At 40.0% G+C, this 24,247-nt stretch overlaps 3 protein-coding genes across 8 annotated transcripts; 1 reads left to right on the top strand and 2 right to left on the bottom strand.

Annotated features, from left to right (window-relative positions):
• Positions 1–760: 760 nt before the first annotated feature.
• LOC306831292 (uncharacterized protein) lies at positions 761–10,110 on the top strand. Of its 6 annotated transcripts, none has more exons than XM_079355286.1 (13): positions 761–982; positions 3,726–3,784; positions 3,899–4,003; positions 6,111–6,153; positions 7,211–7,254; positions 7,354–7,387; positions 8,290–8,324; positions 8,441–8,503; positions 8,607–8,637; positions 8,914–8,969; positions 9,106–9,159; positions 9,257–9,307; positions 9,963–10,110. In XM_079355286.1, exons 3-13 carry the CDS (start codon positions 3,901–3,903, stop codon positions 9,998–10,000), a joined length of 552 nt encoding a protein of 183 aa, XP_079211412.1. In that variant the 5' UTR covers positions 761–982; positions 3,726–3,784; positions 3,899–3,900; the 3' UTR covers positions 10,001–10,110. The 6 variants fall into 6 exon arrangements, with proteins under 6 accessions (XP_079211412.1, XP_079211415.1, XP_079211414.1 ...); XM_079355288.1 differs by having other exon boundaries at positions 766–982; positions 8,462–8,503; XM_079355287.1 differs by having other exon boundaries at positions 768–982; positions 8,290–8,332; positions 8,467–8,503.
• Positions 10,111–10,378: 268 nt separating this feature from the next.
• Positions 10,379–20,667, bottom strand: pgk1 (phosphoglycerate kinase 1). Its single transcript, XM_079355284.1, has 11 exons — positions 20,447–20,667; positions 18,054–18,104; positions 17,786–17,941; positions 17,457–17,601; positions 15,564–15,667; positions 15,340–15,459; positions 13,667–13,781; positions 11,976–12,155; positions 11,694–11,871; positions 11,500–11,598; positions 10,379–11,418 (listed from the first exon to the last, which is right to left on the bottom strand). The coding sequence occupies exons 1-11, from the start codon at positions 20,509–20,511 to the stop codon at positions 11,378–11,380; spliced, it is 1,254 nt and encodes a 417-aa protein (XP_079211410.1). The 5' UTR covers positions 20,512–20,667; the 3' UTR covers positions 10,379–11,377.
• Positions 20,668–21,509: 842 nt separating this feature from the next.
• Positions 21,510–23,461, bottom strand: cox7b (cytochrome c oxidase subunit 7B). Its single transcript, XM_079355295.1, has 3 exons — positions 23,315–23,461; positions 22,345–22,460; positions 21,510–21,746 (listed from the first exon to the last, which is right to left on the bottom strand). The coding sequence occupies exons 1-3, from the start codon at positions 23,349–23,351 to the stop codon at positions 21,657–21,659; spliced, it is 243 nt and encodes an 80-aa protein (XP_079211421.1). The 5' UTR covers positions 23,352–23,461; the 3' UTR covers positions 21,510–21,656.
• Positions 23,462–24,247: the final 786 nt, after the last annotated feature.

Genomic DNA, 24,247 nt, shown 5'->3' with positions numbered 1-24,247 from the left:
TAGAAGCCATCCAAAAACCCCACCTAATAGTTGGTTTTGACAAAATTCCTTCTGACAAGGAAAATAGTCAACCACAGTTCAGGATTTTTGGGATGGCATCTGTGGTGGCCAATCCGATTACTGGGGGGGCCATTACAACATGCAATATATTTTCTGTTGTTCTGTATTGGCATGTGCTTTTCTGTTTATGTGTGGATGTAGTTTTTCTATTGTTAATATTTATTGTATTCGAGTGGATGTTTGGCAGCACTTTGAGTCCAAGTGGGGACAATAAAGTCGATTCACAATAAAGTCGGATTGTAAACTCAAAACATACTCACCCATTGACTCACCCAGAATTTGAATTTTTAAAGTTTGAACCAAAGAATGAGGCAATATCTCTCTGAGAATATCTCTGACAACAAACCAAACCATTAAACAATCCAGTCTCGTGCTTTAACCTGTTTTTTTCTTCACCAACCTAACCTTGTTTTTTTTGTCATTAAGTAAACAATTCATGTTAACTTTGAATCCCAGCTTTTTTCAGATTAAATGGAAATGTAACTCCACTCCTTGTACATAAACCTGTGTTTGACTTTATTCACACACATTTTTTTTTATTTGTATGCTTTACTTTTGCTTTCTTTTTTCTTTTGATATTCATATTGGCATTAGTTTGAATTCCTTTTTTGATCCTTTAAGGGGAAGTATCACAAAAACAGTTTTGTTTTAGGGCAGAATAGTGGCACCGCGTGAAAGATATCATCACACAGATTGATTAAAAGTAAAGTACAGTAGGTCCAATGAACTCACGGCACTAGCAGCAGATCAGGGGGATGTTTATGTGTCCGTTTCTAACCACACCGAGGCTGCAGATGGGTGTTTGGGAGGTCTTCTGTGTCTTCAGTAAACGGATGTGGTGGGCTGTTGAAAGAGGAAGCACAGACCTTTCTGCTGCTCTGTCTAAAACTGGAGCGTCATGAGGAAAGTCGGACCACTGAAGGTAAAACACAGAAAGAAAGTTGAGTTTGTGAGTTTAAGTGAATGATAATATTATCTGATAGGACTTAGGGATGTGTTCAGAGTGCACCATTAAAGTTAGTATTAAGTTTGTCTTAAGAAAGCGTCGAAAAAAATGTCTCGCATAAAAGCTGTGTGAATATTTTGTGTACCTGTAAGCTGGAAGTTTTTTAATGCATTTTTATCAAAAGAATAGTTCAACTGGGTCAACATGAAAACCCCAAAACACGAACTGATAAGTATGACGGTATAACACTTAAATTTACCATACTTCTGCTTTGCTATGTTTAAGAGGAACATAATGTAGGCTGCTCATTTAACCACAGTTGTAGTTGTCATTATGATGAATGAGACCAGCACAATCAAAAACTGATCACTTGCTATGAAACAGTTGTGCATTACTACTTCAACGTTTTCTCTGCCTCAACGAGTAAACAAAAAAATCATCAACATGCACCTTAACTAACACGTTTTATAATAATTCAGTGGTTCTCACCTGGTCTAACCTCAGGACCCACTAAGAGACCCACATTTCTGTTATTTCTAAACCAATGGACCTCAGATGATACTGTAGCCAAAATAAACAAACATTAAATCGCTTAAATTAGGATGGCAGTCGCCTTGTGGATGGTGTGTACACCCGTGTATGGAGGCTATAGTCCACCAGGTGGCACAGCTTTTTTTCCAGTCACACTTTGCGGGCCACTGAAAGTGGCTCAGCGACCCACTTTCATGTCTCGATGTACCAGTTCAGAACCAGTGCTCTAAATAAACATATTTAACAAAATGTAAAATATAAAACACACTGCATTAAATCCTAAATTCAAGAAAAAACAGTGTTTGTGTTGTTTAAAAAATGGGTTTCTATTTATTTTTAAAAAAAAAAACCTTATATACTTTATTAATCCCTAAAAGGAAATTCTGTTTCGCACTCTTTAAACTTGATGTCCATTTTAAAGCATTGACTCGACGTGTGCTGCTGCCGTCTTGGCCAGGTCACCCCTTGTGAAAGAGATCTTGATCTCAAAGGGTTAATTACCTGGTTAAATAAAGGTTAGATAAAAATAAAAATAAAAAATACTCTTGAATAAATGAGTTTCACAATATAAGCACAATTTCTAATAATTATTTTCTGCAATTTAGAAAAATAAATGTGAAGTGCCAAATGCTGTTTACTTCAAATCCATTCAAGTCTAAATCTTAAATTTCCAACCTCTCGTTTCCCGTCTCTTATTCTGGCACATGTCGAAGTACAGACAAAAGGATTGAAGCCACATTTCTCTGCATCCTGTGAATAGAGCGAGATAAATCACAGAGGAAATTTGATTCATAAAAGTGACCCTGTCCTTCTTCACTCCCAGTAATGACACTCAACTAAATATTGATATTTCACTAAACACAAAATGATTCAAACTTCAGCAAGAGCAAAATAATGAACATAACATTTGAGTCAAGAACACAAATAAACTATAGCTCAAATAAAGAAAAGAACAAAGAAATCCTCTGATATATTAGTTCCTCATTCTTTCTATTCATGCTCTTCATTTAATATTTCAAGAAGTTTGAGAGTAAAATCAGTTCAGTCATATGAACACGTCTTTCCAGAAAAAGGAAGTTCACACAGATTTATAGTTTTTATTCAAACTGAGTGTGTTAACAAACTAAACCGTCATGTTGCAATAAGATTTCCGTGGGTATCTCTTGTATTGCAGCACTTCGACATTCATTCCTGACTTTAATAATATGGTTTATTTTCTCTCATTAGAGCAAAATAGAGACCTCAGCGTATTTTTAATTTTTAATTTTTTTTAGCTTTGCCATAATGTGTTCCTAAGTCTTACAACTCCACCTCCACCAAGAACAAATACTCAATGAGAACTTGTTACACTAAATTACTTTTATACTCAGAAGGTGGGAGCTTACAACTATTAATTCCAACAGGTGACGAAAACAAACATTTTGAATCGACTTCTCAAACTAAGTACACAAAGATGTCAATAAAATATTTAAATAGCTCTTGTGTCTCATATGACATACTTCATAGTAGATCACGTGTATTTCTTACACTAGTTTTAAAGGTGACATACAAAAAGTTCTTAGCACACATGACTAATCTTCCTCCTATGGACGGCCCGTGCTCCTTGCATTAGCCAACACTGTCTATGCACTGAGTGTAAAAACATCCTAACGTTGCACTATTTAAGTTCAGTAGAAAGTTGGTCTAATAGCATTTAAAAAAAAAAAAAAAGGTGACAAGGTTTTAGGCCTGACAGATTGTTTAATTCAAAATAACAGTGCGGCTTTGCGAACAGAGCAGCCGTCTCCTACGTTGAAGACTCACTGCTTCTCCGTCTCCTTACAGCGAGAACAGACCACACTGATTGTTTTCTTTAAAGAGCAACACATTCACATATTGATGGTCCCCAAAGCCAAGTGAATTACAGCGTCTCTCCAAGACGTACAGATTTATTTATTTATCAGTTAAATAAGAGCAACATTTGACTCTTTATTAAAACCATTCAAGAGGCTAATGTGGCAGATCTAAAGAGATCTAAATGACCCTAAAGACCGTTTTTTAAGGCTGAGGCCCTTATCTGACAGTTTCACTCAAGTGACACTTAAAGCTTCTTTAAGAGCAGAGTACCTGAGGGCTCAGTTTCATTTACAGGCAGCTATACACAGTTTTCTTTGGCCAACCACATCCTCTGCCTCTCTTTGTCTTTCAGTGAACAGGAAAACAGAAGCCGCTTCAGCCATGACAGACTGAATAACTGATCACTGACCGGTAAATCTCTCTTACAGCTGCCTCTTTTAATGACCTTTAAATTCCTTTTATAATTGCATCCACCTGGAGGTCTAACTGTAGTTGGTCATCTGAGTCTTCTGTGTGTCTTTCAAGGAATGATAGGAAACTTCAGTGTGCTGGCTGCAGTCCTGACTGTTGTGTCAGTGCTCTCGTTGAGTCTGCTCTCGATATTCTGTCTGCGATGCAAAAAGAAATCAAGTAAGTTCATTTTAACCGTATGGGTCAAGGTCAAGGGTCTATATGTGATGCATTCAGGGTCAGCTTTTAAAGATAGGAAAACTGAGCGGGCAAGGTTGTGAGGAGCACCGCAGTAAGCTCTGAACCGACAACATCAGCGGCCGACGTCTACTCCTGCAGTGAAGTACATGTGTGTCATGTGTAACTGCAAAAAACTATACAATGCGAATTTAGTTGTAATGCAAAATAAATGTCTTCTGATTTACTTAGACAAACACAATCAAGAGAAATCCTGCTTGACTTCTTGTAAGAGAAAGCCTGGTGGGAAAGGAGAAGGTTAAGGGTTAAATGTGGTGTTTATTTTTTGACCAAAACTCAATTCTTACATTTAAAATGATATGACTGTATTTATTGTTACTTTCTGGGTGATGTATGCTGGCAGTCCTTGTCAGAGAGAGAAAGTAAAGTTGGTCACAAAATAATCCTCGGTGATGCTGAAAATTGCTAATGGGGATAACTTTCATTGTTTTTTACATTGTTTTTTACATTGTACTCATAAAGTAAGAGTCTAAACTTGATTCTCTTTCTCACCTCCAAACACTGACAACAGAGTGAGTGTTTTCGTGTGGCTCTTTTGAAATCTCAAATAGTTGCTCAAATGGATGTTTCCCAAACAGAATCTTGTGAAAGTTTCAGCAACATTTCGGGTTACTCCAAATGTTGTCACTGTTTAGCTCAAACTTTTTTTTTAGACTTCATAAATTTCTTAGGAGATGGTTTATTTTGGTCAAAAAATTAAAAAAGTAGGTGTTGCTTGTTTTCCAGTTGTTTTCAAGCACGCTGGACAAATAAAAGGCTGTAGGATCTAAAAAGACGGCTTTTTAAAATTTATTTTGGAAATACATTCAAAATATGTCTCTGATGATTGTTGTTTGTTTTGTTTTGTTTTTCTTTTTATTAATTTCAGGGGTTTTGGAAGTTTTTAATGTTTAATTCTCTTCATTATTTGAAGAAGGATTTGTTTCTGTTACCTGTTTCTGATGTTAAAGAGTTTTTACATTTAAACCAAAACCAATCAGTAACCTGCAGTGTTGATAAAATTTGGCCAGTCTGGAAAAAAAAAAAAAAACTTTAAAAGAACTGCAGTTCAGTGAGTGTCCACTTGAGGCTTGGTGCAAAAGCCCCAGAAGTCCCACACACACACACACACACACACACACACACACACACACACACACACACACACACACACACACACACACACACACACACACACACACACACACACACACACACACACACACACACACACACACACACACCTGTACTAAAATGTCTGTTTTTACAGCAGTAATCAACACGCTTACAGCCACACATAAAACAACTGTGGCCTACATACTTCATTTATTTTTTCAGCATACACTGTACAGGAGTTGCTTTCCTTTTCAACTCATCTGTTTTATGAAGAAGAAGAGTTATGAATATTTTATATGACTGCAGTCAGGAGTGTTGAAGCGGTTAGCTTGGAGGCTTAAGGCCCACTTAGGCTCCACAGCTTCGCTTGTTAGTAAAGTTAGGTTGAGACAGCATTTTCAATATGACGACCGCCATCATTAGGCTTCATAAAACCTCTTCAGTAACCAGTGGGTGACACCACTGAGACTACGTCCATGTTTTATACATTTATATTTTCTTTTCTTTTAAAGAGTTATCTTTGGGCTTTTCTGCCTTTCTAGGACAGGATAGTGGATAGAGAAGTCAATAGATGCTCGGGAAAGGAGCCCCAGGTCGGACCCGAACCCATGCTGCTCTGTCGGAGGACTCTAGTACATGAGGCGCAGCTTAACCACTAAAACCACCCCGTTTTATTCAGTTCATGGTGATGAAGAAGAACAACACACACTTTGGAGGTGACATGAGACTCTGTCTGACTCATGTCTCTTCCTGTAACAAGAAGCTGCAAAAAAAAAAGTATTGGTGTGTGCTAAACCGAAGAAGCTGATGATGTGTTTTAGTTTTAGTCTTACAGTCTTTTAACTTCTTAAAAAGCTGACGAGGAGCAGCTTCGTTCAAAGAGTTAAATATGACTAACAGACTCATATTTCTCTGCTTTGTGTTTTTTTTACAGGGTCCATTCATGAGGAACATCAAATCTACAACCCACAGACGTTGTGAGTATTAGATATCATTGTTCTCTATGTTAAACACAAAACAGGACAGATAAGGTCAACCACACTCAGTTTCAATAGGAAATTAAGAAGAAATGATTCAGTAGTTGTTATAGGAGAACTTAGAAAAAAGTTTATGAATCTGAATGTATTGCTGCTGTGTTATCTGAAATGTTGGGTCATTTTACTTTATTCACCTGTTTGGATCCTTTTCAGCTTCTTTCATGATAAATGGACTTGAGCTTGGTAAACACTCTTCTAGTCTTCTGACTGCTCAAAGTATTTTTACACCTCAGGTCACACCTACACATTCACACTCTGAGGGCAGAGGTTTCCATGTAAGGTGTCCATCAGTATCAACAAAACAAAACATGGGGTTAAATCTCTTGCCCGTCACCATACCTTCTGGTTAAGAGACGACTGACTCTACCACTGAGTCTCTGTCGCCCCATATTTACACGATACGTTACAACGATATGGACACCTGTTTCGATACCGGACAACACACGTCCAACCAGAAATCAGGCAAACTGCTGCACACTGTCTACATTTCACAAATGCGTTGGCAATGCAACGTGCTCGCTCTCTATCCCTTCAGCTTTTGGCCAAACACGATGTTTACATCCACTGAAATGATGCAGATTTTTAAAAATTCAAATTCACATTAAAAAAACAACAACAGTGCAAAATAAAAAATGATGATCTCAACAAATAACAGCCGAAATCCAAGACAACAGTAGAAGTGATTTTAGTCCAAATTATTAAACCATATTTAAAACACCAATCTGTAAAGGTAACACAAGTTGTATTACTATGTAAAAAGGTGTTTGTTGAAGGCATGTTTGTTAAATGTTAAATTGTGCATCGTGTGGCGTTGGTGGACATTTTTTTATTTTTTAATAAAATGTGTTTTCTGCATTGATCACTCTGATTGCATGTTGTTTGTGAAATGGTATGTTTTAAAAAGAAAGTGTTGTTCTGGTTCAACTGCTGTGTTGACTTTGACATTAAAAGAAGTAGCGTCACTTCCAGTTTAATGATACTGACATGTTCCTGACAGCCAGCGAGGGGGGAGCAGGTTCGCTGTGACACGATCAAAAACAGGTAAAGTAGATAAACGACGGCTGGTGTTCAAAACCCCTAAACTGATCTTTAAAAAAAAAAGTTTTACTGACTTCTACGCTGTTTTTTTTTTTTTTTCAGTCACCAGAACCAATGAGATAACGACACCCGCTGTGTACGTACACATCAGTATACTGTGATTCTGTGTATCTGTGTGTTCAAGTTCTCTTTCACTGCAGAAACCCTAAAACACAGGGCTGGTTATTGGCTGATTTATTTAATTTTTGGAAAAAAAACCATGATGACGTTTTACTCCTTGTTCTAATTATCTGATGTTCTGTATTATAGAACATAAATCTCTAAATTTACAAAACTGCACAATAGTATTAAAAACATCTGTCTTCAACCGTTGACATCAAAGAGAGCACTTTGGAACAACTCTTTGTAAAAATACAAGAGTTTTCCTCAATGTAGTTGTTTTTGTTGTAAGAATTTGATTGATCATATCAGCCCCACGTTGAATGAGAGTTACTGATAAGCTCCACACATTTTGCTTCAGGTGTCACATCAACACTTGTGGTCATTGGGGCAGCTGAGGCTCAGCGTTCGAGTCAGTCGTCTCTAAATACATACATCTCTGATGTGTGAATGTGTGCATGCATGGGGTTAGTTAGTTAGTGATAGCAGCCTCTGCCATCAGTGTGTGAGCGTGACCTGTGGTGTAAAAACATTTTGAAAAGCGTTAAACCAGCTCGAGTACGTTTACCAAAGGTGTACGTTTGTATTCTTGTTCTGCTGTTAAGTTACCAGATACACTTTGAGTTACAGACTTAAAAAAAGGCATTGTGGTTATTGCTCGACTAAGAGATCATAGGTTTGAGTTAGATTTTGACAGACAGAAACTGTTTTGGCTGAGATGCCAGGAATAAAATTACAGTCCCCATCCACTCCTTTTAAAATGTCACTTTGATAGTATTTAGATGTCTAATGGTGTACAGATTAAATACACGAGACACAGAACTATACTCAGTTTTTAAAAAACTCTTTTCATGCATGTTTTTTTTTGTTTTTCTTCAGGGAAACTCAGGACCAGTTTCAAGATGTTACAACAGGTACGTTTGTCCCGTGTTAAAGATTTCACCTATCAGAATTTAAAATCACTCAACATGATTTTAACAGTGACAGCAGATGTCGGTCTGATCGAGCTACACTTAATGACTTACAAAAGATGATTCTTCGTGTGTTACAGAAGAGGTCGATGACCAGCCAAACTATGAAAATATCACAGACGGTACGTTTAAACTGTGTTTAAATGTGTAAGAGTAAAGTTCTCAGATATGTTCCTGTCTTTGCTGTTACTGTAATTTAAACTGTTTCATACTGTGCTGCTCCAGCTCACACAGGAAGCGCCGATCATACATATGTGTAAGTATTTTAGCCATTTTTAAAAAATATTCTTGTTACAAACAGAACATAGAGACTGTTACGACCAGGAGGGCAGAATACGTCTTGTGTTTTCAAGTGTAGGCTGTGGTAATATGACGTAGTTTACTAAGGAAAACAAACGAGTCAAAGCTGATTACTTTGCTCTGTAATTCTATAGTAATAGTTTGTGTAAGTGTCAGATCCATGTAACGCAAACAAATGAAATATTTATTTTAAGCAAAATGTCAAACTGTGTCAAACAAATTGTTTTTGCAGAGCTCCACTCCCGATGATAATATATGTAAATGAAGTCACTCAAAAAGGGACAACTGGTGAGGACTGTCTTCCTCTGCACTTCATCCATTAACATGATGTGAAATATTAATTGAGACACTTCATGAATTGAAACTATGCTCATCAATTTGTTCTGACTTAACAGCCCCATGCATTTTCGTTTTGTCGCCTTAGGTACAAATCTGTCTCCAGATGTGTATGCCAACGTCCCACCATTGATAAAAGATGGTATGTTCAATCATCATATATTTATCAGTATTCACCGTATATACAAGCTGAAGTGATGTGAAAAATGTGATAACATCAAACTCGTGTCATCAAACAGACGATGATGACGACTACGAGAACTCTGATTTTCTAAAGGAGCAAGATGAAGGTTTGTGTTGCATTTTGTCGATTATTGAGTTTACTGGAAGGGTTGATTATGCCTTTCTTATTACTTTGATGCAAAAGGCTTTTAGTAGTTTTTTGTATTTGTCAATACTGCACATTTTCTTCAGTTTATACTTTCACGTGTAAATAAATATGTTGCACATAAGACCGGTGCATCGGAAAGTAACACACATGGTCTGATTGAACTATCTGGATGTGTTTGAAGAAGTTACAGACCTGAGCACGAGCTCATTTACAGACAGCCTGTTCTGATCAGGGCTGAAATAGAGGAGTTTATAGACATGATGAAATACAGGATCAGAGTGGATTTACAACGACACACTTCATATTTTGAGGAGCTGAGATTTAGACGGGTTAAAAAGGAGGATTATATGCGACCTTTCAATATTTAAGTCTTTGTATTTAGGACACATCAAGTAAAGATACCCTGAACGTAAATGTGTTACTGTAGAAGTTGACCAGTGTTGCAGATTAGTCATAGTTAGAAACGATGACAATGATCATAAATATCGTATGAGAGGGGTCGAGATGCTCCTTTCATGTCGATGCTACAGCTAGTTATCACAAAAGCCTTCACTGTCATGTGACACATTTACGACTACATTTTTAATCCTTCATTTGTCCTCTCTTGTCAGCAGAGCCAGATTATGTGAATGAAACTGTGGACTGCGCCTGAGAAGACTGGAAAACATCGAGTCTAACTTTGTTTCACTTCAGTTTTAATTCTGCTCAGTGTGACGTTCAGTCAGGTTGAACGCTGTTATGAATAAAATGCTCAAGAACCTCGACTGTGGTGGAAACTTTGACTGCCATCTAATGGTGAGAATAAATCTATGCAACCATTCAACAAGATGAAGGAACGTTCTGGTCTAAATAAAGACAGACCTCATATAATGTGAGCTTTGAGTATCCAGATGTTAATTGAAATAATTCCCTCTTCTTTATGACTGAACCCGTTTGACTTTGAGTCTTTATGGTTAAATAGAAACATGTCTGTAGTAAAATATTGTGTTTCTCATATTTTTACGTAACAATTAGGAAACAGAAGGAGTACTTTTTTTTTTTTTTTTTTACACAGACAATTTTATTAATGTGAACAGATCGACGTCTCAGTCTGAAGCCAATCATAGAGACAAACAACCAAAGAGGACAGAGGATAGAGCCAGAACATCCACGAGCACACACACACACACACGAACCGTTACTATACATTTACTGTATGCGTGTTCACACTCAGGATGGGGCAGTAACACTCCGAGGGTGACTAAGCAGCAAAATAAACACAAACAAGCCAATGTTTACGTTCTTCAGGGTGAACGGCTGGAGCTGAACTACACCGCAGACACGCCAGATATCAAAATCTGATCAGAATATGTTTGATCCCAGAGACAGGCCCAGATAGAACCCAGATTCAGACTCACTACAACCCAGATTCTGGATCAGATGGAATCCCGATTTTGAGTTTGATTAAACCCAGATTTGACACCGGGTCAAACTCAAGTTCCAAATCTAAATGAACCTCATATTTGGCTTCATGGAGCCCTGATTTGAACTCGGACAGAAACCAGAATCTGACAAAGACTCCAACCCAAAATGAGGTGAAAATATCACTGTATCTGCTTTGTATCAGCGTCCACTCAGCAGGACAAATAAGCAAAAACTAGCTTCCATTTCATCAGCCATTTAACATTTATCTGTCTTAATATTTGACCTTTAGAAAAAGGTCAATCAATGACCTGCAGCTTGGCTTGAGGAGTTTCTATAAGGCAGACGGGTCTATGTGTTACAGTCCGTGAGCGTTGACACACCGGAGGCAAAACACACGATGTCCTCGAGTGTCAGAACTTAAAGAACAAATCGCAACGCCACATTAAATGGCTGGTGAAGTGGGACCGTTTTTACTAATGAAGTCGGTTTTCAGGAGTAAACAGGAATCTGGCTGAAGAGCTACCCACCTCTCATTCATTCACACACACACACACACACTCGTCCTCACACATACGTACACACACACACACACACACACACACACTGCAGTGGTCTAATGTGAAGTTTAGGCACTGCTCAGTGCATCCACTCCTGGCAGGACTTTACCTGAGGACACAAAGAGAACTCAGCGTCAGCATCACCATCAAGCTTCAGTGAAAAAAAAAAAATAAGTGTGTCGTCACTCACCCTCCAGCAGCTCCAGGCTGGCTCCGCCTCCTGTGCTCACATGGCTGACCTTGTCTTCTGTGTTCCACTTGGCGCAGCAGGTGGCAGTGTCGCCCCCACCTGGACAAAAATTCATCATTAAAATAAATGACATCGAGGTTCGATAAAGTAGCTCACACATAATAATCAAAGAAAAAAAACTAAAGTTTTCTCACCGATGATTGTGATGCAGCCTTTTGCGGTGACCTCGACCACTTTGTCCATCAGGTTCTTCGTCCCTTTGGCAAAGTTCTCCCACTCAAACACGCCCACAGGTCCGTTCCACACGATCTGCTTGGCCCTGCCCACCGCCTCGGCGTAGGCCTTTGAGCTCTCTGGTCCACAGTCCAAACCCTGCGGGGCGAAATCATCACCGCAGCAGAAGGATTAAAGATAAAGAAATGAACACTAGAAGCTTTCATTCCTCCTCATGGTGCAGGATGGATCCGTTTCCTCACCATCCAGCCGGCGGGGATGCCGTCAGCGACCTTTGCGACGCCTGTAGCGGCGTTCTCGTCAAACTTGTCGGCAGTGACAAAGTCGACGGGCAGAGTGATCTTGACGCCGTTCTTCTCAGCTTTGGCCATCAGGTCCTTTACGATGCCGGCTCCCTCCTCGTCGTACAGGGAATTACCGATCTGACGAGAGAGCAAGAAGAGAGTACAACATTAATATGAATTAATATTCACTGTACTGACACACCAACAATAGGTTTACTTTTCATTTCTGGATCCCTTAGACATTTAAAAAAAGTCACTTCTGATAACTTCTTCACAGTGTAACAAATTCTTCTGATAGTCAAACGATTCAACTTTTCTTGCACACATGTCCACGTTGACTTTTATTTGATTTCGCCACTTGAAGAGTGTCCCTTGCGTGGTGCTGAACGTCCTTCAGAGGGAGTCAGATTTTATCGATGGAATTAAAAGGTGGAACAAAGACTGTTTGTTTTCGATAATCAGGGCTGTTGAACATATAGACTCAAGCACACAAAACCTCCACATGAACTCTGAGGTACAGATTTGAAAAAGGACCAGCTTTTGTTAGACGGGTCCGCTCACTCTAAAAACAACAGAAGAGCACATGTGCACACTCCCCCTGCAGACGTGCAGATAGTTTGATTTGTTTATGTGTGAAGGTTATCAGAGTTTTTGATTCCAAAACCTCCAGACCAGTAAAATGAAGGATGACTGGGCACTTTGGTTCGCCTCGGCTGTTATAAAAGTGCTCTATAAATAAAGTTGACTTGAACTAAAAAAAAATAAAAGAGGAAAGTTACACGGAACAAATCAGGCACAATATTCCTCTCACACGTTTCCTTAAAGAGCCTGAACTGAGTTTACTTATTACTAAAGGAAAAGAAATATCCTGAGTGGAGGTTGTCTGACACACAAAAAAAAAAAAAAGAAAAAGAAGAAAAAGTCAGGTCATAGTTTTGAGTATTGTCATGGATTGATTGTTGACGGTCGATAAAAGCAGCAAATCAAAACTAGCCGCCTGTCTCATAATAAGTAAGTAAAATCTGTAGCAGTGAACTGATTTTGTCTAATCTCGAGTTTGTCTAATCTCGTGTTCCCTCAGAGGTCGGACTCGGGTCATGAACGTGACTTTATGGTCTCTGCTGTGAGACTTGGGAACAAAGCAGTTTCACAATAAGTCACTCTGAACATTGAGTCCAGCAGCTCGATGGGAAACACCCGATAACTTCTCATGCTGCATTCAAAAAGACTTTCTCAGCCTCTCTGAAAAAAAAAAAAAAAGAGATCACCTGTTTTAAGATCTGTATTTAAAACTGGCTGTTTGGACGTAAAAGGACTGAAGAGGAAAGCTGCCATTATAAATGTTTTGACCTGAAGAATGTGACTCAGACATTCACTCTCTTTCAGCTTTTGCTCAACATATTCACCCTCTTCAATGAAATGTTGCTAACAAGAGCGCTGAGCGTGATGTGAATGTGCGGCGCTCGATACGACCTCGGCCAATAAAGACTACATGTCCCAAAACGAGGTTCAAAATGAGGCCTCAAAGATTTCTCTGGATTAAAAAAGGTTGGAGACCTTTCAGACAACCGTTTCCAGTTTAAAGACATTTTAAAGATGACGTTTGTGCGTCTGTCACAGATTCGCGTTCTCTGCGTCGTCTTCCTCACCTCCATGTTGTTGAGGACTTTGAGGAAGGTGAAGGCCATGCCGCCGCCGATGATCATCTCATTGACTTGATCCAGCATGTTGTTGATCAGCTGGATCTTATCTTTCACCTTGGCTCTGAAACAGAGAGAGAGACGAGCGACACGTCAGGAAGGATTAGAAACCAGCGGAGACGGTTCTGCGCTGACATAAACTTCTAATTAAATGTCTGAGTTCGGCTCATTAATGCTCAAACAAAACGAGAATTTTTTTTTTTTTTTTTGGAAGGAATGTCCCGATCACTGGAGGGAGTCCTGAGCCCCACTTTGGGAAGCACTGCCCCAATTAACAGATTGTTGCATAGGTCTAAAAATAGTAAATCTACATGTAATGTCATGAATAATAAAAAAACCCATTAAAGTATCCTCGAAGAAGAACTTGTCTCATTTTATTATAAAATTTTAAATGCTCAAATCCTTCAAATCATTTTCCTGTAACTTATTTAAAGTGATTCTTCAGAATCCACTCTAATTCATTAATTTAGTTATCAAATATAAATGTAAATTCATTTTTTTAAGGACTCTAACTTAACATCTAAATGGAGAAATGATATAAATATCACAGCCTTTAAAGACATGATGCGTTTGTTTCACTGCCGTCAAACGAACGTGATGCGTTCACTGACTAATCATTAAACAGTAATGACTGATGTCCTGTATCTGACAGTTCCAGAGATGTGGTTGGATGAAAGCTGGCGGGCGTTACACAATGCTCTTAAATGGACTCTGACTGGAGGCCAAATCTCACACGTGCTAAGTGCAAGAAGAAAAAAAAAAGTGTTTTTACTTTTAAAGACGTTGAATTTGAACTTGAACCCTAACCTACAAAATCTGCAAAGAAAGAAAATGACAAATGAACCTGAAATAAAGAACATATTGGATGTAAACTAAAAAGTGCTCAAGCTGAGTTTGACCTCTCTTCTCTCCCAGCCGGCTCCGGACTTAGTGCTCAGTGTTCATAATGTCCTAAAGAAAGGAAGTGCACCGTCACACCAGCGCTTACATAAGGAGCTTATTGTCTCTATTCATGGAGGTCTACCCGGCTGCAGTGTGATGATACCTGCACTGCAGCAGCAGGAGAGGACAACGCTCAGCTGAAAATCACCACAACAACGACATTCAATAAAAAAAAGTGGTCGTTTAGCTTCGACTCTAAATACATCAAAAGAAGGAGCAGAGCCTCCTTGTAAGTGCTGCGATCAGTTTCCACGTAAAACAGAGAAGAGGTTAAAGGTCATTGTACAGATAGAAGTCAGTTTGAGTTTTTGTCTCTGCATAGAAAAAACCCAGAGTCCTTCCTCAACCTGCTGATACGCCGCTTGATGGCTATCAGATAAAAAAAAAAAAAAAGTTAACTCCTGGCAGATTGATTCAGTACATGAACTCACCCTCTCTACCTAGCAATTTGAAATTTGTCTTTTCGATTTTTGACCGGGTGGAATTTCACATCTCAGCATCGAGAGCGAGAGAGAGAGAGAGAGAGAGAGAGAGAGAGAGAGAGAGAGAGAGAGAGAGAGAGAGAGAGAGAGAGAGAGAGAGAGAGAAGAGAATCGGCCTGCTGCACTGTTTGAATGCAGCAGGGCTGTTTACAGGCTGAGGTTCACATTGGATGAATGGTCGTAACGAGCGGTTCTCACCCTCCCAGGATGGCCAGGAAGGGCCTCTGAGGTTTCTCCAGAGCCATGGCGAAGTAGTCCAGCTCCTTCTTCATCAGGAAACCAGCCGCCTTCTGAGGCAGATTCACTCCCACCATGGAGCTGACAACACGAGGGGAGAAGGACAGTTCAGCGTACAGACAGCAGTACATGCATCAAATCCCTGCACTTAAGTTTGTCTCGCTGCATCCAGACAGCCGGCTCACCTGTGGGCTCGGTGAGCCGTGCCAAACGCATCGTTGACATAAACATCACCGAGTTTGGACAGAGACGCCCTGAAGGAGTCGATCTCCGCCTGGGAGGCTTTGGTCTGAAGGACACAAATCAGACAGGAAAGAGTCAGAGCTGCAGCATGCTATAAAAACAGCATTTATAAAGACATAATGTTGTTAGATTAGATTCAGGCCTTCGCTGAAGTGTCACCTTTTAAAAGTTAAAATAAGAATTAAGTAAAATTATAAAGAAGTCAGATGACAGTTCAATGTTTGTGCTGATCAAGCCAGAAAACATTTGTGTTTGTGTATTCATTCAAACGTTTGCAATGACATGAACATGAGAGCACTGATCAGCTGTATGTAACACGGTTGATTTCTCTCAGTAGAAGCAGAGAGTCCTGCTGGATCAGGTTCATGCTGCACTTTAACGAGTCAAAGTCGAGGCTGTGTGACCGGAGGGCAGGAAAAGGTCAGAAGAGCTCTTCAGTGCCGTTCAAATGTCAGACGAGTGCAGCTCCACGCATTTAACCCTTCTGTGCACGAGTCCGAGTAGAGACGGCTCTGAACATGAATCTATTTTTAAAGAGTTTCTTTATCAGTTTAAAAGTATCATCGTCTTATGGAGCTGAAACGAACTTTCAATGGAATCGAACCACTGACTTATTCTGTTCATTTCTTCCACCACTGAAGCAAGTTTGTAACTTAAACCTAATGAAACAATCCTCACTGGTACAGTAGTAACAGTAACCCACCCTGTGCACACACACACACACACACACACACACTCTCTCTCTGCATACCAACCAGGCCGCTCAGGACAGGAAAAGCAACGGGTCTCCCCCGCTGACCTTCAGAATAAATGTCAGCAGGTCAGAGCAGCTGATCCACCTCTGGGATTCACACTGACGTGTTCCTTACTCACAAAACGCACTTCTTTACGTCCGTCTGCCTCCCAGATTAAATCAATAAGAACGACAGCTGTGGTCAAGTCTCTTCTTCACAACATGACACAAGAGATGCTTTTAGTTTTCATACAGCTGTTTGTCAGACAGATGTTCAGACATTTCATTTCAGACCACTTTATTATTCTTTTAATTGCATAAATTAAATAATGAATATATGATACACTATTTGGTGTGAAATAAAATGATAAGAGGAAGTTAAACGATGCTCTACAGTAGTTTGGAAACAGGATACTCTGCAGTGACATCATCAGACGGTGACTCAGCTTTTTCAGCTGCTGGAGCTGCAGTGACTCAGCTTTCAGAAACTATACTGACATATTCAGGACTGTAGGTACCATGGTTAGAAAAAGTAGTACTACTGAAGTCCATCTCTATATGAAACAACATCCTCTTAGCTCTGCAAACTTATTGGAGGAGAGGGAGAGTCTGCGTTAGAGTTCATCCTTTAATGAGAGTTCATGATGGAAAGAAGAACTCAAATATTCTCTGCTGCTGCTGCTGAGGATGAAACACATGATCTGTTGTTTTCCATACAATATTCCTCCTAACATGACCTCTAACCAGCTAATGAAGATGATGTGTTGTCTTCACAACACAATAGAAAAGTATTTATAGCAGCATAGATAAAGACACTGATCTTTTTTTTTCTTCTTTCTTTTCTGCCTTTATTCGAGAGAGAGAAAGTGGGCAGAGTGTGAAACCAGGAGAGAGGGGGGAATGACATGCAGGAGGGGGCTTGGGCTGGAGTCGAGCCCGTGCCGCCCGCGCGAGGACTGTAGCCTCCAGACATGGTGACGCGAGCGCTGCCACTGCACTACAGGCGCACCCAGGACGCTGATCATGATCCCTGATGATAACTGATTATATGATTGACCTGACCTCGGACACACATCTTCCCTGAGCACGCTGGAAGTCTCACCTTGTTTCCGGAGGCGTCTTTGCCCTTCCCCTCCTCGGCCACGTGGAAGCGGAGGTTCTCCAGCAGGATGACTGACCCCGAGGCGGGGTCAGCGCAGGCGGCTTCCACTTCTCCGCCCACGCAGTCCTTGAGGAAGGTGACGTCCCTGCAGAGTCACAGTGAGGATTTCTGAGGGACTGATCTCATTACAGAGTAAGCTCCGTCTTCTTGTAATCACAACAGAGACAGAGCGATACACTCTCCCTGATGCTCTCTGCATAATGTTTAAAGTAATATATACTGAGGGCACTCAAATAAAGAAAATCCAAAGATTCAGTCCTTCCACTCACCTCCCCAGCAGGCTCTTGAGCTCAGCGACGACGGGCTCCAGGGAGTATTTCTCTGGCATGAAGTTTCCGTCAGGGCGACCCAGATGGCTCATCAGGACCACAGATTTGGCCCCGTTGTCCAGGCAGTGCTGGATGCTGGGAACGGCTGCTTTGACCCTGAAAAAGAAAAACCCTTCTTTTCACTTTTTTATTCAACTGTTGAAAAGAAGTGAGCACTCGGCAACCTTTTGCTTTTCAGTAGCAGAACGGACACAGGGTGAGTCTTTACCTCTGGTTGTTTGTGATCTGCTTGTCCTTCATTGGAACGTTGAAGTCAACCCTGAAAGAGGAAAAAAAAACGTCATCAGCAGAAAGAAAGAAACGAGAAGTTTTAAAGCATCTCAAGTCATTTCGGTGTTTGATATGCTTCAGCATGTCGTCCAACATGGAGGAGTAATTTTAACATCGAACAAAAGATAAAAGATGTTTTCTGCATCTGTGGACTTTAAGAGCAGCTGCATCCATCCAAGGTATCCATTTTTAAACTACATACACAACATAAAGCTAACAATCTTTGGTTACTGTTTCGTGTTGTGCTCTCTGTGTGATCCTGGGCATCATTAGAAAAGTCGGTGTACATGAACATGTTCAGACTGGCATTAAAACAGCAGCTCGGTGGCTCCGTGTTGCCCTGCCCACTGAGCTGGTTGCACATGCAGCGACGCACGCTGAGAACATGCTGCATCCCTCGTACTTCACTCCGTTACGTAACCACCCCCCCTCCCCCCCGGCTGAGACCCTGATACACTGACACACATGGACAGCCTGCACACACACACACACCTTCATCCTCTGCGATAATAACTGTCATCCATTGTCTTAATCTGGGTCCCTGCAGTCAGCAGTTCAGCTGCTCTACAGCTCCTGTACACAGACAATGCTCAGTCATCCATTAAGTACAGTCCTGTTTTTTGCTTTTGTGTTTTTCCACCTGTTGCTGCTCTCTCGTGTGCAAAACATTGCCGCATTGTTCAGAACGAAATGGCATGATGAAAGAGGGAACAAAGTTTATCACTAAACACCTTTTTGTCTGTAGGAAGCTAAAAAAAACAGGCTTCACAACATCTTATCTGATTTTCATTTTCAGGGGTCCAGACATAGACATTGTTCTCTGTGCTCCATGCATTAAAACTAACTTTGTGTCTCTAAGAAAGGACTTTACTCCTGTAACCCTGCTCACACCGTACAGCGAGCTACATGCTAACAAGAAGGATGAGTGTTTCTCTAGAAAAACACGTCCCAACCATGGCACCATGGTGCCAACCAACGTTGAAGTCAGGATTTGGCAGCTGAACAGATTTATCTACAGCAGCGTCCGGCCTCTCCTCTTTTTAAATTCTGGACCAGCAGCTCACATAAGACACTCCTCTGCACTCTGGAGCTGGAGATAAAAAAGACAGACTGGCTGCAAGCTCTGACAGGCCCAGGGTGTGATATGATTCCACCTATTGTCTGGTTATAAGTCTCTAAACACAGACAAACTCCACTTTGAGCTAAGCTGACCCTTTAGCACTGAGCACAGTGAGCTGGGGTCTGGTGCTGGTGAACCTTGTCCTATGCTGCTTGTCATTGCATCACTACGCTGAGTAAACCAGTATGGCTCCCTGACATTTCCACACAGGGTGTCAGTTTCAAATGCACTTCAGCTCCATCCTCTTCAGCCGGGCCGCAGGACGTCCTTTCAGGTGAAGAGATTGTACTTCAAGGGGATTAAAAACCTATGTGGACTGCAATGCCTTCAAGCAAGGCACTAATTCAGCCTGTTTTCCATCTGTCCAATGACCACTGACTACAAAATGACATGATTCCTCTTTGCAAGAATAACCAAAGACGTACTGCTGCGGCTCTCCTCCGCAATTGACACTGCAACTAAAGTAAGGATTGCAACAAAAGCTAAAAGAATACTTAATTAAATATGAATTCATCTGATAAATATTGTTTTAATAGTGAACACTATGTACTAAAATCTGCTGATCATGAATTACAAAACAGGCAAAGAGAAGAAGTTGAATCAGACTCTGGAAACATGTGACAAATGGCACTTCCAGTATTTTTAAGCAATTCATTGAAAACATTTTGTATGTTTAAAAAATATTTAAACATGCACTATTTCCATATTTTCTTTTGAGATTTTTTTTTTTTTACATTGTTATCCTTGTTTTGAGCCAATCAGAGCAACATTTGAATGGTTTTTATAAACCTAAATCAATAGATGACGTAACTAATTAATTTTAAAAAAAGGAGAGGATTATAAAATGACTGAACATCCTCATATTGTCAATTGCAGTAAGAGACACGTGTAAAATAACAACAATATGACACATGATTATTGAGGTCATGTTACTCTAGTTAAAACTAAAAATGACTGAGTACATGTCGGATGCATCCATGCTGCAGCTCCTCACAGGCACGTAACGTAACACGACTGGAAAACGTGCAAACCAACAAGTTCACTTCCTGTCCTCTGCAAAATACTTTGTTCTGATTCAAATACACAACTAACAATCATGTTTATATACATATATGTGGCGATAAACGCTGCTTGAGCACGGAGCAGGTCAGGATCTGTTTGTTCACATAGTGTCATGTCGCCTGCTATAGGCTGGGCTGTCAAAGACTCACCTCATCACGACCCTCTTCCCCTTGACGTCCACCTTGTCCAGTGTGAGTTTGTTAGACAGAGACATGTTGAATGTTTTTAGTTTGGTCTTTCTTGCACCTTTCTTCCTTCCTGGCTGGATATCCTCCGCGTCTTCTCTTCGGCTGCAGAGCTACCGAATGACAACGGTGACCTTAGCGCAGCGCGGAGGAACACCGGGCAGGGCGGGACAGAGCACGCCCCTCGCTGCTGATTGGCTCAGAGGAAAAACATAGATCCGTATTTCATTGGTTCTGCTTGTTGTCTGTTTTTATGACGTAAGCATCGGCCTTCCTGTTACTTGCCGTCAATAGTTGCCTTCTGTGAATCCCATCTTGATAACACTGAAATTCATATATTCTGGTAAGATATTTTAATTTACTTAAAATCAAAAACCTTATTCGTAATTTTGAGCTTCTAAAAGAAACTTGTTTTGGGCCATTATTTACTTTTCGGTGCTAGTTACTTCCCAGGTACAAGTGAATGCAAAATATAACCATAAAACAGGCATTTAGTTTCAGAGTTTTTATAAACGTACGTTTTTCTACATAGACTAAACATTTAATTCATTAAAATAAAACTTGGAAATAAAGTTGAGGTTTTTTGCATTTTATGATAGTAATTGTTTGTCCTATTTCTTTTAAGACTTGATTTTTTCTTTTGCACAAATTCCCTGCATATGTAAATGTACTTGGCAATAAAACCCGCTTCTGATTTTGTTTTGGGATTGTTTTCACAAAGGTTAGTAATGTGATCCAAGGTCATGATTTCAACTGTACACGAACAAAAGCAAATACAAAAAGGAACGCCATCATCAAATCAATAACTGTGCCAACCTGTGTAAAGGCAATTCCATTTGCTTTGTATTAGTAATTCAAATATTTCCCCTGTTATCTTATCACTCCTTTCATTATCAGAAGTGAATTTGATTACAATGACTATAAATAGAAGGGAGTTTGATGAACCAGACTTACTGTAGCATGAGTGAAAGCTTTGAGGGATAAACAGAAGCCACTGTGTCCAAAAAAAACAGGAAACACTGAGCAGTAGAATCATACTTAATTTATTTGGACAAAGTAACATGTTGGAATAAACACAGGCGTCTGCTTGTCTGAACATGCAGATAATTGTCATTCATCTGTACAACCAGAAAGTTTATTAGAAGGGCAGAGATTGGTTTGTCATGGCGACTCTTCACTCCTCAGACTCGGGCTCTCTCCACTCTTTGGGCATCAGCTTCCCAACAGGGGACAGATTCCAGGTGATGCCAGTCTGAGTCAGCACCTGCACAAAGGGGGGGGGGGGGGGGGGGCAATGACACATTTCACATCAAAATACAGCCAGGAACTGAATAAAAAAAGTGATCATAATAGGAGGATAAAAACTCAATCAAGATTCATACATCTGCAAATACCAAACAGACTCGTTACACACTTTTCTGAGTTTAATTTGCCCTCCCAGTGACTAAGCAAACACGATCTGGTAAGAAGTGTCTTATAAAGTGTGAACAATGAAAGTTTTAGTTGGAGGCTTGTGTGCAATGTGACCAACTTTCTTCACGGTTACCTCTGGCCTTTTGTATACAATGATATCTGACACAGCAGTGTGCATTTATTTTAATGCTTGTTTTTTAAACAACTTGACCATTTAAGTTCTTTATTCGGGGGTGGGGTCACAGCAGAGTTTTTTTGTTTCATAGAGACTCATATGTTAAATGATCTGCTGCCAATAAGGACAAGCATTGCAAAAGACTGTTCAAGTTTCTTGTCGTTATCCTTGTGTGTATAACGTGGAGGTATGAGTATCGTCCATTTGTGACCATCACAATATAACGTTTCTGAGACATTTACGTGCACCACATTGTGAGAGAAACTTTGCTTACGTATGACCACACAGCTGTGCAGAAGACGACTCCACCGACAAGCAAACCGTTGCCATATGTCTTGTGGAAGTTTGGGGTGGCGCTGGAGCCGTGCCTCACCTGCCTTGCGGCCTGACCTGCAGAACAACCAAATACAGTATTCACAGTCATGGACATCAGATATGGACTGCACTTAAGTTATCACACTCTTCATCAGGTTTAGAAGTTTTCTTCAAAAAGGACAAATATCACTAACACAAACATGAATTTATATTCCCAGGGAGAGAAAACTATTTAAGGTACTGCTGTAGAAGTGCTGATCTGGTCACTAAACTGGATGCAAGATATCTGTCCCCATCATTATTTGGAAATCTGAATTCACCATTTCCATAAACAAGGGTAAAAGATGACGGTGACGTGGTTTAATTAGATCTCATTATCCATTATGACTGCGATTAACTTTACAAACTTAAACTAGGGTGTGCATACAGTTGCACATTGGCCTTGAATGACCTCCTCAACACTAAAATATTATAAATAAATAAAAAACTATTAAAGGCTGTTTATCACAAGACACAATGTCATGCACATCATCTGAAGAGTTTGCTCATGTTACAAAGTATTTGACGTTTTCGTCACAATATAAACATAAGAATAACAAAACATTTAAGAAACATTGGTTTAACATGTCAGACATGACAACAAATACAAAACAAACATTTTAAAACAGGCTGCTTCGGGAGAAATTTAACTTCAATTAAATCCCAAATCTGCTTCAGGATGCGTGTGATAACTAAAAACGAATTAAACACGAATAACAAAAGCTTTTTAGTCCTGCAGTAGTTGCTAATGTTAGCTGCTAATGTTAGCACGCTGGCCGCGGTCACACCAAAGGCCTTTCTTTAAAACAATAAGTCGACTATAATTTAACTTGTTTACTGACAGCAAGCCCATATGCACTAAATTTTCCTGTAAAACTGTGTTTACTTACCTGTGAGGTTCACTGCAGCTTTAGCAAACCGGTACATGTTGCCGAGTCTGGGTTGCTTCACTTACCCTTGAAGATGTGAGTACAACGTCAATATGGCCGCCGCACGTAGACGCAGCAGGAAGTAACTTGTGACGACATGTACATGCGCAGTCTCGACACGAAGGGCGCAGGTTTTATTGCGTAGTGAAAAACGCAATAACAGGTAAAAAGAAAGATAAAACAGAGCGAAAACATTTTATTCATGCCTCAAATGTAACATTCTGTCTGTATATTTGATTGTTTTTATAACATTAAACATATTTAATGTTATAAAGTCATCTGGCTGCGGGTTTTAGCATCGTGTCAGGATGGCCGAGTGGTCTAAGGCGCCAGACTCAAGGATCAAATCCTTCCGATTAACCGGGACTTCTGGTCTCCGAATGGAGGCGTGGGTTCGAATCCCACTTCTGACATAACCTTTTTTACTTGATCATTACTTATTAGGAAACAGAAACATGCTAATAAGAAGCCAACAGCTACAAAAAAGCTTGTATCCGTTCGTATGAAGTTTTAAAGATCTTGCATAAAATTGTGCACCTTCAAAGCTTTTGTGTTTTAAGATAAGAGATGCTTTAATAGTCTCAATGATGACAGTCATTTCAGAACTATGATAGTGCAATAACCCTGTGACACTTCAGCGACTGGGAATTTAAATACGATTATCTATCTTTATTTTAAACACCAGAAAATCATGTTAAATATTAATTTCCCCCTTGTGACGTTAACATATGCACACTGCTTAATGTCATTACTGTAAAAAGGTCAACCTAGACAGAAAATGATCCCATCTGTTACATAATAACATAAACTATTAAGAGGTTTCAGCAGTCTTTGCACTCCTGTCCTGCAGCAGGAGATGGACTAAGTTTCAGTCGGCAAGCGTTTGGCTCCTAC

This window comes from Symphodus melops (genome assembly GCF_947650265.1).
Source record: "Symphodus melops genome assembly, chromosome: 11".
In the NCBI taxonomy this organism is placed as follows: domain Eukaryota; kingdom Metazoa; phylum Chordata; class Actinopteri; order Labriformes; family Labridae; genus Symphodus; species Symphodus melops.
This window is presented reverse-complemented; position numbering and strand designations above follow the sequence as displayed.